The 22500-nt window shown below is 43.0% G+C and overlaps 1 protein-coding gene across 9 annotated transcripts in view; it reads right to left on the reverse strand.

The window, feature by feature from the left end:
• The window catches only part of robo2 (roundabout, axon guidance receptor, homolog 2 (Drosophila)), a 232080-nt gene that overhangs the window by 3306 nt on the left and 206274 nt on the right, over positions 1-22500 (reverse strand). For 8 of the 9 annotated variants that reach the window (XM_060887912.1, XM_060887911.1, XM_060887907.1 and 5 more), the window contains 8 exons: positions 18189-18348; positions 16106-16369; positions 14499-14725; positions 6469-6654; positions 5795-5953; positions 4118-4381; positions 1966-2166; positions 1-748 (listed from right to left, as the gene is read on the reverse strand). The exon at positions 1-748 is cut by the window's left edge. In XM_060887912.1, coding sequence (XP_060743895.1) covers positions 747-748; positions 1966-2166; positions 4118-4381; positions 5795-5953; positions 6469-6654; positions 14499-14725; positions 16106-16369; positions 18189-18348 — 1463 coding nt within the window. In that variant the 3' untranslated portion in view covers positions 1-746. The remainder of the gene's footprint in view (positions 749-1965; positions 2167-4117; positions 4382-5794; positions 5954-6468; positions 6655-14498; positions 14726-16105; positions 16370-18188; positions 18349-22500) is intronic. The other variant, XM_060887915.1, reaches the window with a different exon arrangement.

Consider the following 22500-nt stretch of genomic DNA (forward strand, 5'->3'; position numbering starts at 1 on the left):
TTTTCTTTTTCTCTAGTTACAGTACGACAACTTCTCCAACTCCTCCTAGTCATAGAATCTCCTCTCCCCAGTGCTTCATGTCCATGAATTTTTTTTTGTGCTTTTCACCAAAAATTGCAGTGCAAAAGAAAATCATTCTACTAACAACAACAACAATAAAGGAAAAACAACGGACGGATGGACGGACAGACGGATGGATAGTTAGATGGATGGACAGAGAAATCCATGAACTCTTTATGGCACCACAGCCTTCCAAAATGTCAAATTCCAATTCACATATATTACAAATAAAAAACAGTGAGAAAGTGAGCAAACGGAATCCTGCTTGCATAGCGATGCAATAACGATTTTCGATGAGAAATGTCATATTTACAGGATTTCTCCCCCCCCCCCCCCATTTCACTGAAGGACTCAAAATCAGATTCTTCTTTGTGTTTTTTTTTTTTTTAAACATTTTTTCTTCTTCTTTTCTGGATGAATGGCTGTCAGTATTGAAGTGTTTAAAATTATTTCATTTGTTCTTGAAAAAAGGACAGAAAACATCAAATCAACATCGCGGGACTGTCCGTCTTTACATCACATTTACATCACGCTGTTTCTGTCTTCAACCGTCTTGGCGGTCGGTTCCTCCTTCTGATGCGCTGTACGAGTCTGTCGCACCGAGCGGATCTCCGAGTCGACTCCGGGGCAGGAAAAAGCGTTTTTATTTCTTTTTTTTAATTCCAGCTTTAATCCACGGCTTCGCACTCTGTCACAAACACAACACAAATTCAAAATTTTATTTAGTACAGAAATATTTCCCCTGGGTCCTAGTGAACTCCAGCTAACAGAATCCTGGGTTTATATAGTCAGAGGTTTCACACTGCTCCTACTTTCGCCGGGTTAAAGGTGGGGTCTCTGATTTTTGAGAAATGCTTCAGAAAACTGATTCGGGCCGAATAATAAACAAAAATCAAAACAAAAACAAAACAAACGTGTAGCCGATGAGCAGAAAGGGGCGTGTCTTGTCAATATGGGCGGAGAGAGTGTTCAGTGCGCATGTGTGACATTAGCAGAAAGCGGTTTTAACATTGACATGGAGGATAAAAACAAAGAAAGAAAGAGAAGAAAGGCTTACGATAAGGTAAGAAGTAGGACGTGTTAATATAGGATCAGCTTTCCAGCGCTGGAGAGAACTGAAGGAGCAGGAAGTTGGTCACATATTCACAGATTGGAGTTTCCTGAGTCAATAACTCCTGAGCTAAACACTGTTACTACACAAATAACACCTCTTTTCTATCGTAGTAATGTAGAGACGCAGCTACAACCGTGTTTTGTGTAGTAACAGTGTTTAGCTCAGGAGTTATTGACTCGGGAAACTCCAATCTGTGAATATGCGCACATGCACACATGCGCACTGAACACTCTCTCCGCCCATATTGACAAGACCCGCCCCTTTCTGCTCATTGGCTACACGTTTGTTTTGATTTTTGTTTTGTTTGGTGGCCCGACGCAGTTTTCAGAAGCATTTCTCAAATATCGGAGACCCCACCTTTAACCCTGAATCCTGTCTCTTCATAATCTGACCTTGTTTCACTCTGTACATTTCTAATCCCTGCTGTAAACTTCTAATTTGCATACTGGAGCATCAACAGCCCCGATTGGACAAATCCAGCGTGTTAACGCTTTAAATAACGTCTCGTCTCATGCTCTCACATCAGTGAGAATAAAAGTTCAGCTCTGTGCTTCTGCACTCGAGCAGGTTCTGTTACAGTACCTTTCACAGCTTCATCGTCTTTTTACTCTTTTTACGTTTCATGAATTCGACCAGATGTTCATCCATCAACGGTCGATTTCCGCTAATGTTTTAGTGTGACGTATTTCCCGCTTTTTTACAGTGCACACTTCCATGATGTTCAGTGTTTTGATGCTTGACTCTATCTACTACAGTATATCTATCTAAAGACTCTTTCTAAAGTGACTTACATAACTCTCCGGAGAACTGTCCCTGGCCGTTAGTCCCGGCATATCCGGAGTCACCTTGCTCGGTGTTGGAGCGCTGGTGCTGACCTCGTGACCCCTCTCCTTTACGAGGACCCGTCGATCCTTTGGAGGATGTGGTTCCAGATGAACTGTGACCCCCAGGAGATGGGAATGATGGTTTGCTATAGGGTGGCATGGCTTCGTCTGGACAACAACATACAGAAAACCAACAATAAAAACACTTTGAAAGGGGGAATCAATGTTTATAGAAAGTTCCTGGTTCCATCTGGCTCTTCATGCAACGCCAACCACATTGGAGACCTTGTTAGACTTGTTACCAGAAGCTCAAGAAGCCAGCCATGACTACTGACTTTATCTGACCTTTAAAACATTTGGGCTTAATGATCTCACAGGCAACTGAGAAGGCTGATTTGCTGTGTGTGTGTGTGTGTGTGTGTGTGTGTGTGTGTGTGTGTGTGTGTGTGTGAGTGTGTGTGTGTGTGTGTGTCCATTTTGCCTGCAGCTGGAGAACAGAAGTCAGTCTACAGGTTCTTTCTGCTCACAGCAGGCTTCCTAATTGAGCACCAGGGTCACATCTGGAGTTGGAGGTCTCCTGGTGATCGCGATGAGCTGGAAAGTTTAGCTTTTCTAGCTCAGAACTTTGATGACTTGCTCGTAACTCGCTTGATTAGCTCCAGACTTTGAAGCACGTACAGTACATCAGCGAGAAAACTGACGGCGCTCTGCTAGAAACCGTTGAGCAGAACGAGAATGTTAATTGTGCCATTGTGACGTTTGAATAGAGCCAAGTCTCTACTAAACAATGGGGAGGATTTGAGGATGTGATTCAGTGACAATGGCAATTATTCAATTCTGTTATTTTCTTTATGGAGACGGAGGAATTAATAAAGCAAGATGAGTTTCAAAACTGTCATTTTTCTGGGGAAAAGAGTTATAGAAGTGAGTTAAGAAAAAAGTTTTGTGGTCTAATGCTGAGGGGGTCTGTCTGTCTGTCTGTCTGTCTGTCTGTCTGCCTGTCTGTCTGTCTGTCTGCCTGTCTATCTGTCTGTCTGTCTATCTGTCTGTCTATCTGTCTGTCTGTGTCTGTCTATCTATGTCTGTCTGTCTATCTGTCTGCCTGTCTGTGTCTGTCTGTCTGTGTCTGTCTGTCTGTGTCTGTCTGTCTGTCTGTCTGTCTGTGTCTGTCTGTCTCTGTCTGTCTGTGTCTGTCTGTCTGTCTGTCTATCTGTCTGTCTGTGTCTGTCTGTCTATCTGTCTGTCTGTCTGTCTGTGTCTGTCTGTCTATCTGTCTGTCTGTCTATCTGTCTGTCTGTCTGTCTGTCTATCTGTCTGTCTGTCTGTCTGTCTGTCTGTCTGTCTGTCTATCTGTCTGTCTGTCTATTGATCTGTGTCTCTGTGAGTCTGTCTGTGTCTATCTGTCTGTCTGTCTGTCTGTCTGTGTCTGTCTGTCTATCTGTGTCTGTCTGTCTGTCTGTCTATTGATCTGTGTCTCTGTGTCTCTGTCTGTCTATCTGTCTGTCTGTCTGTCTGTGTCTGTCTGTCTGTCTATCTGTCTGTCTGTCTGTCTGTCTATTGATCTGTGTCTCTGTGTGTCTATCTGTCTGTTTATCTGTTTGTCTGTCTGTCTGTCTGTCTATCTTTCTGTCTATTGATCTGTGTCTCTCTGTGTCTGTCTGTCTGTCTATCTGTCTGTCTGTCTGTCTGTCTGTGTCTGTCTGTCTGTCTGTCTGTGTCTGTCTGTCTATCTGTCTGTGTCTGTCTGTCTATCTGTCTGTCTGTCTATCTGTCTGTCTGTCTGTCTGTCTGTCTGTCTGTCTGTCTGTCTGTGTCTGTCTGTCTATCTATCTGTCTGTCTGTCTGTCTATTGATCTGTGTCTCTGTGTGTCTGTCTGTCTGTTTATCTGTTTGTTTGTCTGTATGTCTGTCTATCTTTCTGTCTATTGATCTGTGGATGGATCCATCCATCCATCCATATCCCACCCTTTTTCATTCATCCTTCAATCTCTCTTTCTCCACTCACCCACCCATCCATCTATCGATCCATCCATCCATCCATCCTGCTATAATGTTAACGATCACATGAATTTTCAAAAAAATCTTCCACATAATTACATAAATAAAAGTAAATTTGTACCTGAAGCAGTGCCATTCTTCTGTGCTCTCCTGGCCTCTTCTGCTCTCTCCATAGAACCAAGTCTTTCTTGGCCGTGTCTGTGGCGCTCCAGAGATGTACGAGTCTGTCTTTCCAGAGAGCTCTTCACCTCGTCACGGCCTCCCATATGGTGCCTCTCCAGAGAAGAAGCCTTCCGCTCACCAGGGCTGCCGACATTACCTACGCTCCTCGGGCCCTGGACACGCAGGCCCTGACAAGGAGGTGGTTCTGGAGGTGGAGGTAGGTCTGAAACACACACAACAGCAAGAGCAGGAGGTTAGCAATGGTCACATGTTTCAATCAATCTTTACCAAAAACAACACAAGCACTCTGACTGGCTATTTTGTCACTCAATGGAAATCAACTTGTCCTCAAAATCCTCCCAGATTTTTAAAACGGTGACACAAGGTCATTAGCACTGTGGAAAAATGGCCACTGCCCGTTATTCAAACAATTAAAAAGACACGGCTTTCTTGACATTTGAATTTGAACACAAACTCTGCGTCTCTACACTACTGTATGAGCTAATCAATAAACACGCTAAGCAGTTTAACACATGCATATCAAGTCAAGTCAAGTCAAGAAGCTTTTATTGTCATTTCAACCATATATAGCTGTTGCAGTACATAGTGAAATGAGACAACGTTTCTCCAGGATCATAGTGCTACATAAAACAAAGACAGGGCTAAAGACTTGTAAGTAGTCTTAGCCACATAAAGTGCAACTGTGCAACCTGGTGCAAACAGTGCAGGACAAGACAAACAAGACAGACAAGACAGTGCAGGACAAAAAGATAGTGCAGGTAAAAAAGACAGTGCAGGACAAAAAGATAGTGCAGGTAAAAAAGACAGTGCAGACACAAAAGACAGTGCAGACACAAAGTTACAAGACAATACAAAAAGTACAAAAAATGCAGTACACAAAAGACAATAAACAGTAAACACTAACAGAAACAGCGCCGACCGACCAGTGTTAATACTGTATGTGAATACTGAATGTTCAAACAATATCTCGTGCAATAACAGCATATCCAGATCCATATGGTTCAATATTTGGTATGAATCTAATCTGATCAGAGGCATCGCTTGGGTTATCGGCAGGCAACATGATCAATATATCAGATCACAATTCTTATACATGTTGCTATGATACGCTAAAATGGTATCTTAAAAAACAACTTGATGACAATTTTTTTTTAGAATTTTTTTCCCATTTTTTTAACGTCTAACAAAAAAAACCAACATATTTTTGTGTAAATACAAATAACTAAAACTGAAAAGAAAAACGTGACAATTTTAAGTATAAAATTCTACCATTTTATTAGCTGATTTCTGTTGCTGAGTAATAAATAAAAAAAAATCCTTCAGATCAAATTGCTTCAGTTCGAAGAAACTATATGATCCTGTTGTTTTTTGGCACTTTTAAAACAGCAGACTTCCAGCTCCACAGACACATTTACCTACTGTAGATAAACGAGTGAAACGAAGCAGCTAAACAAATTAAATGACAAATTCAGAATATCGTCACCTCTCCTATATAGTGGTTTGATTTTTGTATTTAGCATATTTCTTAAATCAATGCCCCAACCCGATGAAATGTTATTTCTGGCTACGCAACTTAAGACAAACCCTTCAAGAAAGGTCCAGTGTCAGGTCTTACCATCAGCACTAGTATCCCTGCGGTGCACAGCCGTACCCGGTCCTCTGTTTTTGCGAGCGGGCCGCGCCGCCCGTACGTGGCCGAGGCTGTGCGTTCCCATAGTGCTGCCATCTGTAGAGAACGGACTGGCGGGACGAGGTCTCAGTGCCAGGCATTGATCTGTTTGTGGAGAACAGAACCACAGTTACGACTGAGGCGTACTGACGCTAGTGTGAGGTGACAGAGCCATGTTTGTTCAGCGGGAAAATAAGAACTATCCGGATTAATCGCTATCCTTGATAGTTCGTAGCAAAACCAAACCGTGCACGGAGCACTTTTAAGAAGGTGAAATGGACGTCATGGAAGAAGCGATTATCATCAGCGCGGCCGCTGTCAAGAGTCGATAAGAGGCAGGTCAAGCAGCTACTAAAGGAAAAGCAAAACAATCCATTTTAATTCCATGTTAATGTCACCCAATTGTGCCATGCTCATCTCCCAGAGGTCAGCTTGAAACACACTTCATATATGATTGCAGCAACAATCAGCATGTTAGTACCATCACCAACCCACTAGCCAAGAATTCAAACCCGCAGAGCATGAATCAAAGCGACATCCAGTGAGGAAACAAGACAGCGCTGTCTTGATGAAATGGTATAAATGCACCATGTCCCTCCATCACAAACAGACAAACAAACCTCTCTTGGTGAGGCTGGTGCCATCCAGGCGGTAGCCTGCTTTATCAGCGGCCGCTGCCAGCGCACGAGCAAAGCTGCAGTGGGTGAACAGGGAGCCGTCGGAGGAGCTCCCTGCACTGGACCTGTGGCTGGAAAAGGGACGTTCATCCTCCTCCGATGCAGAGCCCCACCCGTTCACCATGGAGCCTACAAGCAGCAGCCACATGAATGAGTGTACCATACTTACTGTACTTGCTTTAGTCAAGCAACGGAGGGAGTTATACATCACTGTCTGGTGCAGCACCTATTATTAACAAACCACTGGTCCACACTGAATAATTAATATTTGGTAGAAAGGTTGGTTGCACTAACAGCCTTTGCTCAACAGGTTTGGGTCCTAGTCCGAGGCTCATCATCCGGTGGACCGTGGTCTTGGATGTGGATCCTGTAAACTATTTCAGCAGACCAAACTTTTAAGTGTTTTCCAAGCAAACCACGAGTATTACTGTAAGGACTCTTCTGTTTAATTATTTATTTGAATTATTTTACTGAATTATTATTTTAGTGATCTGATTTGACCAGAAACTAGTTAAAGGGCTAGAAACTTTAGCTCAGAAAGGGGAGTTTCCATAAATTCTTAAACAGATACTTAAGACTATTGGACAAACATTTGTGCATTTATTCTCTGAAATCTCATCTTTCAGTTTCTCTAATGCAGGATAAAGTCAAACAAAATTGGACACACACACACAAAACAACAACACAACAACAACATCGGAAACACCTTTTAAACAAACCTTTACTTTGCATTATTGTTCCCACTTTGATTATAACTCTCATCAATCAAACAACATCTCAGTCAAGTCAGAGAGCAGGAGTAGCTCAGTTATTAAGTCAATCGTATGTTCAAATCCCAATCGGCTCCACTGCACAAAGCCCTTTAGCAAAGCCCTTAACCTGCAACTGCTCAGTTGTATAAATGAGATAAATGTAAATTGCTCTAGATAATGGCGTCTGCAGGGGGGCACGGTGGCTTAATGGTTAGCACGTTCGCCTCACACCTCCAGGGTTGGGGGTTCGATTCCCGCCTCCGCCTTGTGTGTGTGGAGTTTGCATGTTCTCCCCGTGCCTCGGGGGTTTCCTCCGGGTACTCCGGTTTCCTCCCCCGGTCCAAAGACATGCATGGTAGGTTGATTGGCATCTCTGGAAAATTGTCCCTAGTGTGTGATTGTGTGAGTGAATGAGAGTGTGTGTGTGTGTGCCCTGTGATGGGTTGGCACTCCGTCCAGGGTGTATCCTGCCTTGATGCCCGATGACACCTGAGATAGACACAGGCTCCCCGTGACCCGAGGTAGTTCGGATAAGCGGTAGAAAATGAATGAATGAATGAATGAATGAATGAATGAATGGCATCTGCTAAACAACATAATATTGAAATGTAACTCAATCTGGATAAAGTAATCTAGTTCTCAGGTGTGAATAAAGAAGAAGAATTTTCCCATTATAATGATTAGTACTTTATTTAGTTAAGAGATCTATAAACACCAGGCCCTGATATACTGTACCACAGCTAGCGTTTTAAAGCGGTTACCATGGAAACAAATGTCGTTTTATGCCTTCATTTTATACACTCCTGAGCCTGTCCTCGTGAAAATTTTCCATGGGTCTTAATGTCTTTCTGAGACACTAAACGTCACAGAGACAGAAGGAAAGAAAATTGGCACGTGCTGAACAAACAGCCATATTTTCGAACATCTAGGAGACATTTTGCTGCATTTCAATCATCCAGCATTTGAAAGGAACACACACCTGTAAGGCATCTGAGGTGAGATCGTATTTTTTTTAGAGTACTAGGTATACCAAAGGGGGGCACAATGGCTTAGTGGTTAGCACGTTCGCCTCACACCTCCAGGGTTGGGGGTTCGATTCCCGCCTCCACCTTGTGTGTGGAGTTTGCATGTTCTCCCCGTGCCTCGGGGGTTTCCTCCGGGTACTCCGGTTTCCTCCACCGGTCCAAAGACATGCATGGTAGGTTGATTGGCATCTCTGGAAAATTGTCCGTAGTGTGTGATTGCGTGAGTGAATGAGAGTGTGTGTGTGTGCCCTGTGATGGGTTGGCACTCCGTCCAGGGTGTATCCTGCCTTGATGCCCGATGACGCCTGAGATCCCGTGACCCGAGGTAGTTCGGATAAGCGGTAGAAAATGAGTGAGTGAGAGGTATACCAAGTACACACGACCCCAGCTTTGTGTTTTATTTTTGCGCACAAAAAAAGTCATTTAGGAAACAACATTAGCAGGATATTGTTTGAAACGTGTAAGACTACAAGCGAAAGAAAAGCTCCGTTCTCAAAAAGCTGAATCACCTCCTGTCTCTGCTCGACTCAAAAAGACTCCTTGCTTCCCCTGAGTCCATCTTTCAACAAAACAACACTGAGTTTAATGAACAAGGTGTGGTACCAACGTGTGTGCCGAGGCCCTGTGCTACTCCACATCAGAAGGACAGACTCCACAAAAAAAAGCCACACAGACAGAGTGCAGCTCGATGAAAGCCCCACACTCTGCTAACACACACTAGGAGAGGATGGGATGTCATCGCTAATAGAGATTCAGCTAAATGCATTTCCAAAAGGCTGTACTGCATTCCTTCCTGTTAAAGCGAAAATGAGGTTAGGAGCCAAAAACGACGGCTCGTCTGCTAACGGGTCGCTCGGGAACGTCATTTCTAATATATTTCCTAAGAAATGTAGCAAGACTGTAATGTCCTGGAATACTAAAAAATCTACTGGAGATTTTATCCTTTTGTAGTTACATTTAAAATTATGGAACACGTTCGTTCCCGTCGTCACTTACTGTATGTCACAGCAGCTCGTTCCTTAACTCCTCTGTACCTCAACAAAAGACTCAACAAATAAAAAAGTTCCTTGGGGTTCTAAAGAGAACCCTAGACGACTTTGAGGAAAATAAATTTGAGATTTTCAAAATTATTCCATATAAAGAACCAGTTTTGGGTTCCACATACTGGATAAAGCAAGTGATAGAATCACGTTTGAGTCTGTACAACGAACCAATGTTACAAAACGCTGACACCGGAGACTCCTTCCATTAAACAACAAAAACATCTCCTTACGGAAAACGTCTCCGAATCATCGATGATATTTAAATATCGTCGCTGTCGGGCGGAAACCTCGTATGTCCAAATTTGGTCAATTTCATATTTTTTCACATATCGATGCTATTGGTCAGTCCCCACGTGGGTCTGTTATTTTTACAAGTTATTAACCAATCTAAAGTCTTGAAAATAGCTTGAGCGCAAATCTCATAACTCCATTGGACACTTCAACTGTCCACCTCTTCCTCACTCCGTGGGAGAGCTTCACGGCATATTTCTCCTCAAGAAGAGTCGCAACGAATCAACATGTCTTCTGAGGTAAATGTCTTCAAAACACTGGGCTCAAAGAAAAAAAAATCTTGACCCCAGCTAGTTCTGGTGCTCGTCTGAGGACAGGAATTTAGTGCAAGACAATCCACTGCAACGCGGACTAAACCCTGTGCACTGCAGATAAGGTACGGCGTTTTTTTAATTTCCTGAAAAATAACGGTTTTGGAGATACGAGGATTCCGTCTGACAGCGATGATATGTTAAATGACATACTTGTTACTGTGATTGAGCTTTTATTATAGGAAAGAGTTTAAGGACTTCGGTATTATGTGGCACTGGGTAATAATTTACATATAATAAACACAAAGATGCCTTTTTTATTAAAAACCAATGCCATGTGCAAACATTTGGACTAATCAGAAGCTGTGCTAATCAGAAGTAGTGCTTATACATCTAAACGACGCACGGTTAATATTCTGGGCTCGGCTAAGCCACGTTATCTGGGTCATAAAAGCCATCCAGCACCCCGCTGCCGCTAAAGCTGATTTATACCAGCTCCTGCCCTTCATATGCATATCGTTAAGCATTGTAATTATTCCCCTTGACGAGCCGGCGTATATGGTCGCCTTTGGGTCACGTGAACGCGTTTATGAGAGCGTGGTCAACCACGCCGGTTTGAGAATGAGCTCACTGGAGACGTTACAAAGCTCATAAAGCACAGTTGCTGATAAAATATACTTAAATGTAGCTGACCACGTTCAGGAATCTAAGCGTATAAGAATTATTATTGTGCACTAGAGTGAAGCAATTACATATGACCAACCATATAATAATAAAACTATACAATGTTGTACAATATAATAGAAACACAGTGTGCCTTAGTAACACTGTTGTATGGTGTAGAATAATAAATCCATACTGTACCACAGTTAAAGCAGAGTACAGAGACGTGGTAGCCTTGTAGTTAAGGTCTTGGGCTGCCAGTCAGAAAGGTGCGAGCTTGAAGCCCAGGTCTAACAAGCTGGGCCCCTGAGCAAGGCCCTTATCCCTCAATTGCTCAGCTGTATAAAAGGAAAGTCGCTTATTTCTGGAAAAGCGCGTCTGCCAAATGCCATAAATGTAAATGTAGTTTAGGGAAATATAGTGTAATAGAACCTCGGTATATGACAACTACATCGTTCAGCAGCCTGGTATAACATCAGCATGATGTACAACACTTGATTCCCCCTAGGAACAATTTGAACCTTTTTCTAGATGTGTATAGTTCATCCACACGCCGTTACTCCCTTGTTTCCCAGCAGAAGCATGTTTTCAACACCTCTGTTAGAAAAAAAAAGTAGTTGTGATCTCTTTCCTCTTTCTCCGTCTGTCAGGAGAGCCGGGAGTGAGGCAGCATGGTGTAGAGATAAAGGAAAATAGTCTGTTTGCAGAGTAACACACTAGCAGGGAGATGCACTAGATTAGGTCCAGGCCTTCACCTTCTATTCCCCTAAATATATCAGCACAGTGAGGTGTCAAAGCCAGCAAAGCGACCGCTCCATCACGCCACAGAGAAAAGTGCATTTCATAGCTCAAGTAAGTCTGTCTCCGGCTCAACTTCACAATTTCTCTGCTCACTCTCCTTTTCACTCATCCTAACCTCTTCTCTTTCTTCACCTCACACACTGTTTTTCATTTTTCTCAAATCTGATATCCGTCCTGTGATTTTGGGAGGTGTTCCCTGAAATCAAATCCCTCACCAGTAAGGGTAACAGTCTAGAAAATTAGATACACCACCGGCTAGAGAAAGAGCATAAAATCTGTCAGCTTTTTTATTTTAGACAAAACGTACTGTACTGTACACTCCAGCGTTCATGTAAAGCCGTCGTGTATTTTTAACTTCCTCTTTCCTGTGATTGGAGAAGAATAGACTCTCTGTTTCCAGTCCCCTGATGTCATACCCTTCACTTGTCCGCTATGACAGACGGCTCATAAAATCTTTTCAATGCGTTGTAAAAATGGAAATGACTCTTTCTGGATGGAACGGGGGGGAAATAACCGAACGTGAGACTTGTTCCAATTTTCTTTTCCGGTTGGTAATATAAATGTGATGCACTTCCAGTTCCTCTTACTCTTTCTTTCTTTGTGTTTATCTCTCTCTCTCTCTCTCTCTCTCTCTCTCTCTCTGTCTCTCTCTCTCTGTCTCTCTCTCTCTCTCCGTCTCTCTCTCCCTCTCTCTCTCTCTCTCTCTCTCTCTCTCTCTCTCTCTCTCTCTGTCTCTCTCTCTCTCTCTCTCTCTCTCTCTCTCTCTCTCTCTCTCTCTCTCTCTCTCTCCGTCTCTCTCTCCCTCTCTCTCTCGGTCTCTCTCTCTCTCTCTCTCGGTCTCTCTCTCTCTCTCTCGGTCTCTCTCTCTGTCTCTCTCTGTCTGTCTCTCTCTCTCTCCCTCTCTCTGTCTCTCTCTCTGTCGCTCTCTCTCGTCTCTCTGTCTCTCTCTCTCTCCGTCTCTCTCTCTTTGTCTTTCTCTCTCTCTCTCTCTCGGTCTCTCTCTCTCTCTCTCTCTCTCTCTCTCTCTCTCTCTCTCTGTCTCTCTCTCTCTCTCTCTCTCTCTCTCTCTCTCTCTCGGTCTCTCTCTCTCTCTCTCTCTCTCGGTCTCTCTCTCTCTCTCTCTCTCTGTCTCTCTCTCTCTCTCTCTCTCTCTCTCTCTCTCTCTCTCTCTCGGTCTCTCTCTCTCTCTCTCTCTCTCTCTCTCTGTCTCTCTCACTCTATCTCTCTTTCGCTCTCTCTTTCTCTCTCTCTCTCTGTCTCTCTCTCTCTCTCTCTCTCTCTCGGTCTCTCTCTCTCTCTCTCTCTCTCTCTCTCTCTCTCGGTCTCTCTGTCTGTCTCTCTCTCTCTCTCTCTGTCTCTCTCACTCTATCTCTCTCTCTCTCTCTCTCTCTCTCTCGCTCTCTGTCTCTCTCTCTCTCTCACGGTCTCTCTCTCTCTCTCTCTCCCTCTCTCTCTCTCTCTCTTTCTCTCTCTCTCTCTCTGTCTCTCTCTCTGTCTCTCTCTCTCTCTCTCTCTCTCTCTCTCTCTCTCTCTCTCTCTCTCTCGGTCTCTCTCTCTCTCTCTCTCTCTCTCTCTCTCTCGGTCTCTCTGTCTCTCTCTCTCTCTCTCTCTCTCTCTCTCTCTCTGTCTCTCTCACTCTATCTCTCTCTCTCTCTCTCTCTCGCTCTCTGTCTCTCTCTCTCTCTCACGGTCTCTCTCTCTCTCTCTCTCTCTCTCTCTCTCTCTCTCTCTCTCTCTCTCTCTCTCTCTCTCTCTCACACACACACTCGGTTTTCATTACATTCCTGTTTTTTCTCTCTTCCCAATTTCATAGCCTTTTTTAACATTCATGGACTTTTCTTATCTCTTCTCTATTAATTTTAATTCAGTAATGTTTGGCCACTGAACAACTTCCTGAACAATCTCAATTTAAATGGAACATGCTCATTTTCATGAAGCATGTTTTTTGGCAGGGTGTGATGGCCTTCATCTCCTTCAAACATCAGTAAATCTGGTAAAGTTTAGATTTGGGTTCTATCAGTTATCACATCCCTCATAACCCTCAGAACTTTTCGTACGATTTGAGTCGTGTGAACTCGTACAATTTGCAAGGAAAAAAACCAACAACATTTGTACTTTAAATTATATCTCTACATGATACATGTAAGTAAATACACATAAACATTTGTGAATACTGCACTGGTAAACAATGCCAACGCAACTATAAAGCGATAAGATGAAATTTGTGTCTTTTAGATTAGGAATCATTGGCAAGCTGTTATTTCTGTTGTTTTATCTCTGACCTGCATGTGGGTTTGAGCTGTAATTTGATCTGTGGTTGGATAAGGACTTTGTGATCTCCCTCACAGAAGGAGCTGATGCATAATGGACCTTTTTTCTGCCTGATTCTGAAGGTCAGTGGGATTTTTCTCTTTGTCCCATTCATGCTGGAGTCCAGCTAGGGATTGAACTGAATTAAACTGCTTGAAATGGGCAAAAAGATTACTGAGATAAAAAACAAATTAAACAGTTATGCCTCTAGTGGAGTAAAACTGTGAGCTGCACTTTTTTTCCACTTGTACAACAAGATGAGCGTGTAGGTTTGAACAGCATTTATATAAACGCTAAACTATAAAGTACCAAAACTTTATTGTTTACTATACTAACAACACCCACTAAACTATACTATACTACACTATACCACACTACACTATACTTCACTTTACTATAGTACACTATACTATACTAATAACACCCACTATACTATACTACACTACAATATACTACACAATATTATACTACACAATAATATACTACACTACACTATACTAATAACACCCACTATACTATACTATACTATACTATACTATACTATACTATACTACACTATACTACACTATACCTGTAACACACATTATACCACACCACACTATTATATACTATACTGTACTGTACCATACAATATCATTACATATCATACTATATTATACTGTGGCACAGTGGCTATACTGTAGTACTGTATAATGTAGTACTGTGAATTTTAAGCCCCTGTACCATTTAAATTAGCAAAATGATCATACAAAGGGTCATTCTGTGTAAAAACTAAGGCTTTACTTCCTTAAATATCACAACTGTCTTAAATATATTTCAGTGGAAAGAGAATCTCACCTGTTACCGAGCTGTCTAAGTTGTCCATGCTGGATCCAGGTGTGTGTTCCATGCCCCGGAGCGGTGGTGGAGACATCTCATAACCTTCATCTTCCTCTTCCTCCTCCTCATCGTCGTCCTCGTCGTCGTCAGGGAGATCCGTCTCGATGTCGGACATGAGGGTACTGGACATGTAGCCTATGGGAGGAGCAGGGGCTTGAGGAGGATATGGGCCTCCCTGCATGTGCCTGAGAAAAATTAAACACACACACACACACACACATCACACCAAGCCCAGACATTTCCATATTTGAGTGGGGGCTCAGACAGGATGTCAGCCAGAGACAAAAGGTGTCAGGAGACGCAGCGAGATGAATGGGAAACATGTAGAGGAGGAGGTATCTGTCACAGCAAATTTGCAATTCCTGGAACACTCTACGTCAAGCTTCAGATGAATCGGGACAATTCGGCTAATTCAACGCTGCCGTGTTTTGCATGCTAACACAATGACCCCCGCTAATTGCAGCTGAAGAGGATACAATACCAAACTCCACAGGCATGGAAGCATCGTGGCTGTCACCTCCTAAACAGCCAGGTCCGCTGACAGGCCCAGAGCGTGCGTGTTAGTGTGTACGTCAGTGTCAATTCGAGCATCTTTGATGTGGCTATGCCTGGATTTGGGTATAATAACGGGCTCTTCCCTGTTGTCAAAGATTTACTTGAAGCAACGTAGTCATTACTCAAGTAACATGACATTTCCTTCTTGACAAGCGAAGCCTATTCCCCGTGAGGGAGTGCAGAAATGAACATGTGCCAGGTTTCAGGACTGAGGAACAGGATGAAGCATGTGGCTCATTTGCTTTGCATGAAAGCCATAAAAATGGAACGCTGACATGCACCAGAGAACAATTTTAAATACGGTCTTAGCATTTATTCCAGACCTTTGATTTTTTTTTTCTCCAGGTCCAAAAAGAAAGTTTGGAAAATTAGCCAGAGGATTGTGTGATTAATTGGTTTTGCCAGGAAGTTAAATGTCGTGGTTACGCGGCTGAGGGCAGTCCGTATTTAGACATCTAAAGAACTTTTTTTTTGGTATAAATTACAGTCTGGACCTTTGCATTGAGTTCATATTTCATTTCAAAGCACTGTGCCAATGCTGCAGACGGAGGGAAAAAATAAAGGAAAGAAAGTGAAGGGATTACAGAAATATATTTAATAAATAAAAAAAGGGAAAAAATAAAGCAAGAAAGGAGGGACATTAAATAAGGAAAACAATGAAAGATGGAAAGAAAATAAATAAAGAAAATAAATACAAAATAAAATGATGGGAAGAAAAAAAACTAAAGAATGGTATAAACAACCACATAGAAAGAAAGAAAGAAAGAAAGAAAGAAAGAAAGAAAGAAAGAAAGAAAGAAAGAAAGAAAGAAAGAAAGAAAGAAAGATGATAGGGATAAAAGGATGAATATAAAGATGAAGATGTTTTTTTTTCTCTGTATTTACTTCAGACTGAAACAATAAAATGTACAATTCCTGTATATTAAGACTTTTCTCTATAAAGTCAGCAGGTTGTTAAAGGTGAGAAGGGAAAACTCTGACATGTCCCGTGACAGTGTTTGGCTCCTCACCATGTCTGCTTGGCCATGTCCAGCTGGTACTGCCTCGCCAGCTCATCCAGATGTGCATGCAGCATGGGCTGTGCCTCGTCTCGAGGGGATGGAGTCAGCGTGGCCGTGGACTGCTTCCCGAAGGACATGGCTGCGGGAGATGATGCCACGCCACGGACGGGCGGGGTCGGGACACGCTCCTCTTCCTCCTCCAGCTCATCCTCCACTCCCTGGTGCAGGTACGTCTGCACGGGCAGAGGGTGACCCCACCCATCACTGTCATAGCTACGACACAGAAAACACAGACCGAGTGAACGAGGGATTATAAGAAGATTAAAAAAAGATTCATGATTTATTTCGGCCCTCTTTGGAATAGGGTTAGTTTTAATAATTAACAGATCTGTATATAGTTCCTTCATTCCTTCCTTCCTTCCTTCCTTCCTTCATTCCTTCCTTCCTTCCTTCACTCCAACCCTCCTTGCTCGTTTCTTCCTTCTTTATTAGTTCCACCCTTCCATCTTTTCTTCATTCTTTCCTCCTTCTTATCTTCTTTAATTCCTTCCTTCATTAGTTCCTTTGTTTGTTCCTGCCTTCATTAGTCTCTGCCTCTGTCTTTTCTTCCCTCCTTCCTTCCCTCCTTCCTGCCTTCCTTCCCTTCTTCCTTCCTTCCTATCCACCTTTTTTACTCAGCGTGGGAGTGTTTCTGAAACCTGAAATCTTCCTAAACAGTCGCTGTACTGAGGCTGAAATGTCCACATTACGAACGAGTCCATGGCATTTGGAGTTATTTTGTTCCTCCCAGCAGGACAAGCGTCGTCGAGCGTCTTGCCTTCCCTAACACTCGGCTCCTACACGCTGCACTAATACACACCATAAAGCCAACGCTCATTAAAGGAATTTGTCAGTGCACAGCCCAGAGGACATAACAGTTTTAATCTGAAGCCGTTAAAGACACGAGTGAGATTTACAGTGCAGAAGAGTCCTCATTTGCCAGATAGCCTATTAAGCTGGATGACTCTCTGAGATGGAAATTAATGGGGTTGAAAGCCAAGCACACCTCTCAAGCAAGAGACTTAAGTGCTAAAACCACCCTGAGGTTTCTGAGTGCTACACACACACACACACACACACTTCTCTTAATGCAACAGGATGGACTCACAAGTTAACGAAAAAGTAACCTGTACAGGGGTGCCAATAATTCTGAAGAGACTTTTTTAGTTCCTTCATTGGTTCATTTTTTTCTTCCTTTGTTACTGAATTTCTTCTTTCCTTCCTTTTTACTTTCATTAGTTAGTTCCTTCATTAGTTCCTTCTTTACGTTCTTCATTAGTTCATTCCTTTCTGTCTTTCATTACTGAGTTCCTTCATTATTTTCTTTCTTTCTTTCTTTCTTTCCTTCTTTCTTTCTTTCTTTCTTTATTAGTTCTTTCTTATCTTTTTTAAAGGTAAATATTGTTAAGACAGAAGAAGTTTGTGACTCAGTCAGTCAGTGAGTCAGTCAGTGAGTCAATCAGTGAGTCAGTCAGTAGGTCAGTCAGTGAGTCAGTCAGTGAGTCAGTCAGTGAGTCAGTCAGTGGGTCAGTCAGTGAGTTAGACAGTGAGTCAATCGGTGGGTCAGTCAGTGGGTCAGTCAGTGGGTCAGTCAGTGAGTCAGTCAGTGAGTCAGTCAGTGAGTCAGTCAGAGGTTCAATCAGTGAGTTATCAATGGCTCAGTCATTGGCTCATTCAGTGAGTCAATCGGTGAGTTAGTAAGTGTCTCAGTTAGTGAGTCAGTCAGTAGCTCAGTCAGCTAGTCACTCAGTGCTTCAGTCAATCAGTGGGTCAGTCAGTGACTCAGTCAGTGAGTCAGTCAGTGAGTCAATCAGTGGGTCAGATAGTGAGTCAGTCAGTGAGTCAATCAGAGGTTCAATCAGTGAATTATCAGTGGCTCAGTCATTGAGTCAGTCAGTCAGTGAGTCAATGAGTGGCTCAGTCTCACTGAGTCAATCAGTGATTTAGTCAGTGGCTCAGTTAACGAGTAAGTCAGTAGCTCAGTCAGCTAGTCACTCAGTGCTTCAGTCAGTCAGTGAGTCAGTCAGTTAGTTAGTCTGTCAGTGATTCGTACCCTCCTCCTTCATGGTGCTCGGTGCTGTAGTGCTCCAGCTCGGTGCCCGGTAGCGGATGGACAGGAGGAGGAGGTAACGGGACGTTTGCCCAGCTGGAGCCATTGGTCTTCGTGGGTTTGGCTCCTACTTTGGTCTTTTTCTTCTTCCCTCCTTTTCCACCTAAAAACAAACCAGAAAAATAAAAGATCAGATCAGAGCTTCACACACACACACACACACACACACACACACACACACACACACACACACACACACACACACACACACACACACACAGGGATAATCAAATTTCACTTGAAATATTTTCCCCTTCTTTCACTTTATCTCACTCAGAGTTTATCTTCACTTCAAGGCACCAGCTTTCTGTCACAACAGCACTCCTGAGGCTCGGCCATGAAACAGAGGCTTCAGAGCAACCGACTGAACTCTGAAGGTTTATAAAGAATAGACGAGAGGAGAGACAGAGAAACAAAGGACTGCTGCACTGCGTCCTCTCCTCTCTCAATACCCCCCGTGAAAGGAGGATGAAATAAACCTGACTGCAACTTAAACCTAAGGCTTTTTTATGTCTATGTGACTAAAAGTATCTAATCTGAGACTAGAAGCTTTCGTCAGAACCAGCGTGGAGTGAAGAAACATTATTTTAATAAATAAAGGATCAGTGAAGTAGAGTACAAAAAAAGTACAACACACACACACACACACACACACACACACACACACACATCTGGGAATTCATACCCTATACATGGTCATGTGACTACAATTGAGACATGAATCATTTAATCAATCTTTTAATCTGTTCATTATTTAAACTATTACTTTAAATTCTTCTTCTTCTTCTTCTTCTTCTTCTTCTGTCTAGTCAGCCAATTTCTTTCTTTCTTTCTTTCTTTCTTTCTTTCTTTCTTTCTTTCTTTCTTTCTTTCTTTCTTTCTTTCTTCCTTCTATGTCCAATCACTGGTCAGCATCGTGTCAGGATGGCGTTAAAGTAAAGACAGTCCCTCGTCCTCACGCAGTAACGACACGGACGACACACAGGACGTCAAGCATTTAAGCAGAAAGAAAGATCTGAATCGAGGAATCCAGCTTCAATGTGAACGTCTGGACGTCTTGGAGCTGTAGAGGTGGCAGGATTGATCAGAAGACGTGATTAATGCGTTACACGTGAATGCTTAACTCTGCATCTTTCTCCTCCTGCGGCTCGGTCGAGCAGAAAATAGCTTTCACTGACGTAGCCGAATCCGAACGCGGCACTTGAGCCATGCTGGAATCTGTCATCTTCTGCTGTTCAGCTTGTGAGTGATCTATATTTGCTCTTGGTGGATAAAAACGTTCACTTTCGGGCGGCGCTGCTGCACGGTGTGGTTTTTTGAGCTCAGACATTTCGTACGAGGCCAAAACGCTGCATATAAAAAAACTTACAAAATAAATAAATAAATAAATAAAAATTTCAACGAACTGCTTTTGAGTTCATTTAGTATAAAAATGTCACTTTTTCTTACTTTCGAATCTCATTTTGACCTTCAGAGTAGTTCTATTTATCCAATAAAAGAGAGAGTAGTTCTATTTTCTTTCCCTGTTCCATTCCAAGCCACATTCTTTATTAGCAGATTTGTGGTTCTTGATTCAACTATAAAACTTCTGTCCAAAAAAAAAAAAAAAAATTAGGATTTACAAGATAATTAATAACAGTATAACTGAGTATCAGATCAATGATCAATCATGATGAAAGATATAAATGTATTTCGTTAGTATTATATATTGGTTACATTACATTATTCCTCTTGCAGGGTTTGGTTCATAATATTCTTAATAATGTCTGAATAAAGATACGAAGACTTGAATAGATTAAAAGAAATATGAAAATTTACTGTTCATTTATTTGGTTTATTTATAATCGTATCATCTGAAACACATTAGATGTGACACCTGACCATCAGACTCATCTCATCTCAGACTTATTACATCTTGTGTTATAATAAACTCTCCTCTTCTCTCCTCTTCTCTCCTCTTCTCCATTCTTCTCTCCTATTCTTTCCTCTCCTCTCTTCTCTCCTCTCCCCTCTCCTCCATTCTCCTCCCCTCTCCGCTCCTCTCTTCTCCTCTCCTCTCCTCTCATTTCCTCTCCTCTCCTCTCCTGTTCTCTTTTCCTCTCCTCTCCTTTCCTCTTCTCTCTTTTCCTCTCCTCTCCTCTCCTCTTCTCTCCTCTCCTCTCTTCTCCTCCCCTCTCCTCCATTCTCCTCTCCTCTCTTCTCTCCTCTCCTCCATTTTCCTCTCCTCTCCTCTTCTCTCTTTTCCTCTCCTCTCCTTTCCTCTTCTCTCTTTTCCTCTCCTCCATTTTCCTCTCCTCTCCTCTCCTCTTCTCTCCTCTCCTCTCCACTCCTCTCTTCTCTCCTTTCCTCCATTTTCCTCTCCTCTCTTCTCTCCTCTCTCCTCCCCTCTCCTCTCTCCTCTCTTCTCTCCTCTCTTCTCTCCTCTCTTCTCTTCTCTCCTCTCCTCTCCTCTCTCCGTTTTTTTTTTTTTTTTTTTGAGTACAAGTTTCTTTGTACTTTTCCTGTCACCGAACAGATGAACAGAAAGAGATAAAAACCGGAGCAGAATAAATTCGATTTGTCATGTGATGTTTGTGTTGCGCTCTATTAGAGAGTGGAGTTCCTCATTGACCGAGAGCTATTGTTCTGCCGGCGTTCAGGGTTGAGTTTGAGGTGTCAAACAAAGATGAATAAAGCATTGTAGTAATAAAAAAAGCAGCAACGGGTCGGAGGCGCCGGCGGCTTGCGGTTGCGGCGGAAGAGGAGTGCGGGAAGTAATTGAGTTACCTAATCGTTCCTCTGGGCGACACTTTGGCTTCGGCCAATAAATAGACGGATGGCGTGATCACTCAATCACTGCATTACTTCCTCTGTCCACATCTCTCTCTCTCTCTCTCTCTCTCTCTCTCTCTCTGGTGAGCATCAATATTGTAACTAGCACACTGCCGGGTTTCTCGGCCCCGTTCCTCATTACAGCCGTTGCTAGCAGGAAGCAAATTAACCCAGAATCCTCCAACACTATACTCTAGCCTGCGACTCAAAAAGGCTGCGATTTGGAAACGAAGGACGCGTCTTTATTTTGGCGAACACGACTTTTATTAGCCGAATTGAATCGAGACGAAGGCGCCGAGGAGCCGTGTGTCAAAACACGAGACGGGAGCGAAAGACTTCACCGAGTCAGAAGTGTTTTAACAGCGAATTTCATGCATTTCAACAAGAAAAGATAAGAGCCAGAAGAGCAGAACAGGCCACGTTTTCATCCATCTGCTCTATTCAACAGCTCTGACATCTGAGTTTTCACCTCTTCTTTCATTTCCCTGGCTTTCTTTCTCTCCCTCACTGCTTTCTCTCCAGCTTCTTTCAACAACCTGTGACTCACGCTTTCAAATCCGTGGCCTACTTACTGAGATTCCAGTCTTCAAAATAAAAAGCACTGAGTTCTGAGTTCTTTTGTTGTGTATAAATGCGTACATGGTTTGTTTAGCTAAAATAAGGACGCAATAAGGAAACCGAAATGCTAACCGTTTCTTTTTCTTTCTCAGCTCCTTTCTAGATCCCTGCAGGTGCAATTATTTGAGGGAGAAAAATATTGTAACTCATTCATTCATCTTCTACCACTTATCTGAACTACCTCGGGTCACGGGGAGCCTGTGCCTATCTCAGGCGTCATCGGGCATCAAGGCAGGATACACCCTGGACGGAGTGCCAACCCATTACAGGGCACACACACACACTCTCATTCACTCACGCAATCACACACTACGGACAATTTTCCAGAGATGCCAATCAACCTACCATGCATGTCTTTGGACCGGTGGAGGAAACCGGAGTACCCGGAGGAAACCCCCGAGGCACGGGGAGAACATGCAAACTCCACACACACAAGGTGGAGGCGGGAATCGAATCCCCAACCCTGGAGGTGTGAGGAGAACATGCTAACCACTAAGCCACCGTGACCCCCCCATTGTAACTCTTCAGACTACCAAATTCAAACTTAGCTAGCATGTTGGATGAAAAATATGAATGGTTCTGGTTATAGATCTTGAAGTTAATTAGCTTTTAGGTTTTTCTCTCTGGTCTTATGTGAAAAAATAATGTATTGTTACGTCCTTTTCTGTTTTGGGAGGTGTTTGCGTTTCTGTGCAGGATGAACACCGATTGGTTCCTGAGGGTTACCTGGTGCCACGCCCTGCTGGTCAGCTGACTCCCTGCAGCCTATAAAAGCCTCCACCACCTCTTCCTGTTTAGCTTTTTGGCTTGTTTGCTGCTAGCTAGT

The sequence above is a fragment of the Tachysurus vachellii genome, chromosome 15 (genome assembly GCF_030014155.1).
Source record: "Tachysurus vachellii isolate PV-2020 chromosome 15, HZAU_Pvac_v1, whole genome shotgun sequence".
Taxonomy (NCBI): domain Eukaryota; kingdom Metazoa; phylum Chordata; class Actinopteri; order Siluriformes; family Bagridae; genus Tachysurus; species Tachysurus vachellii.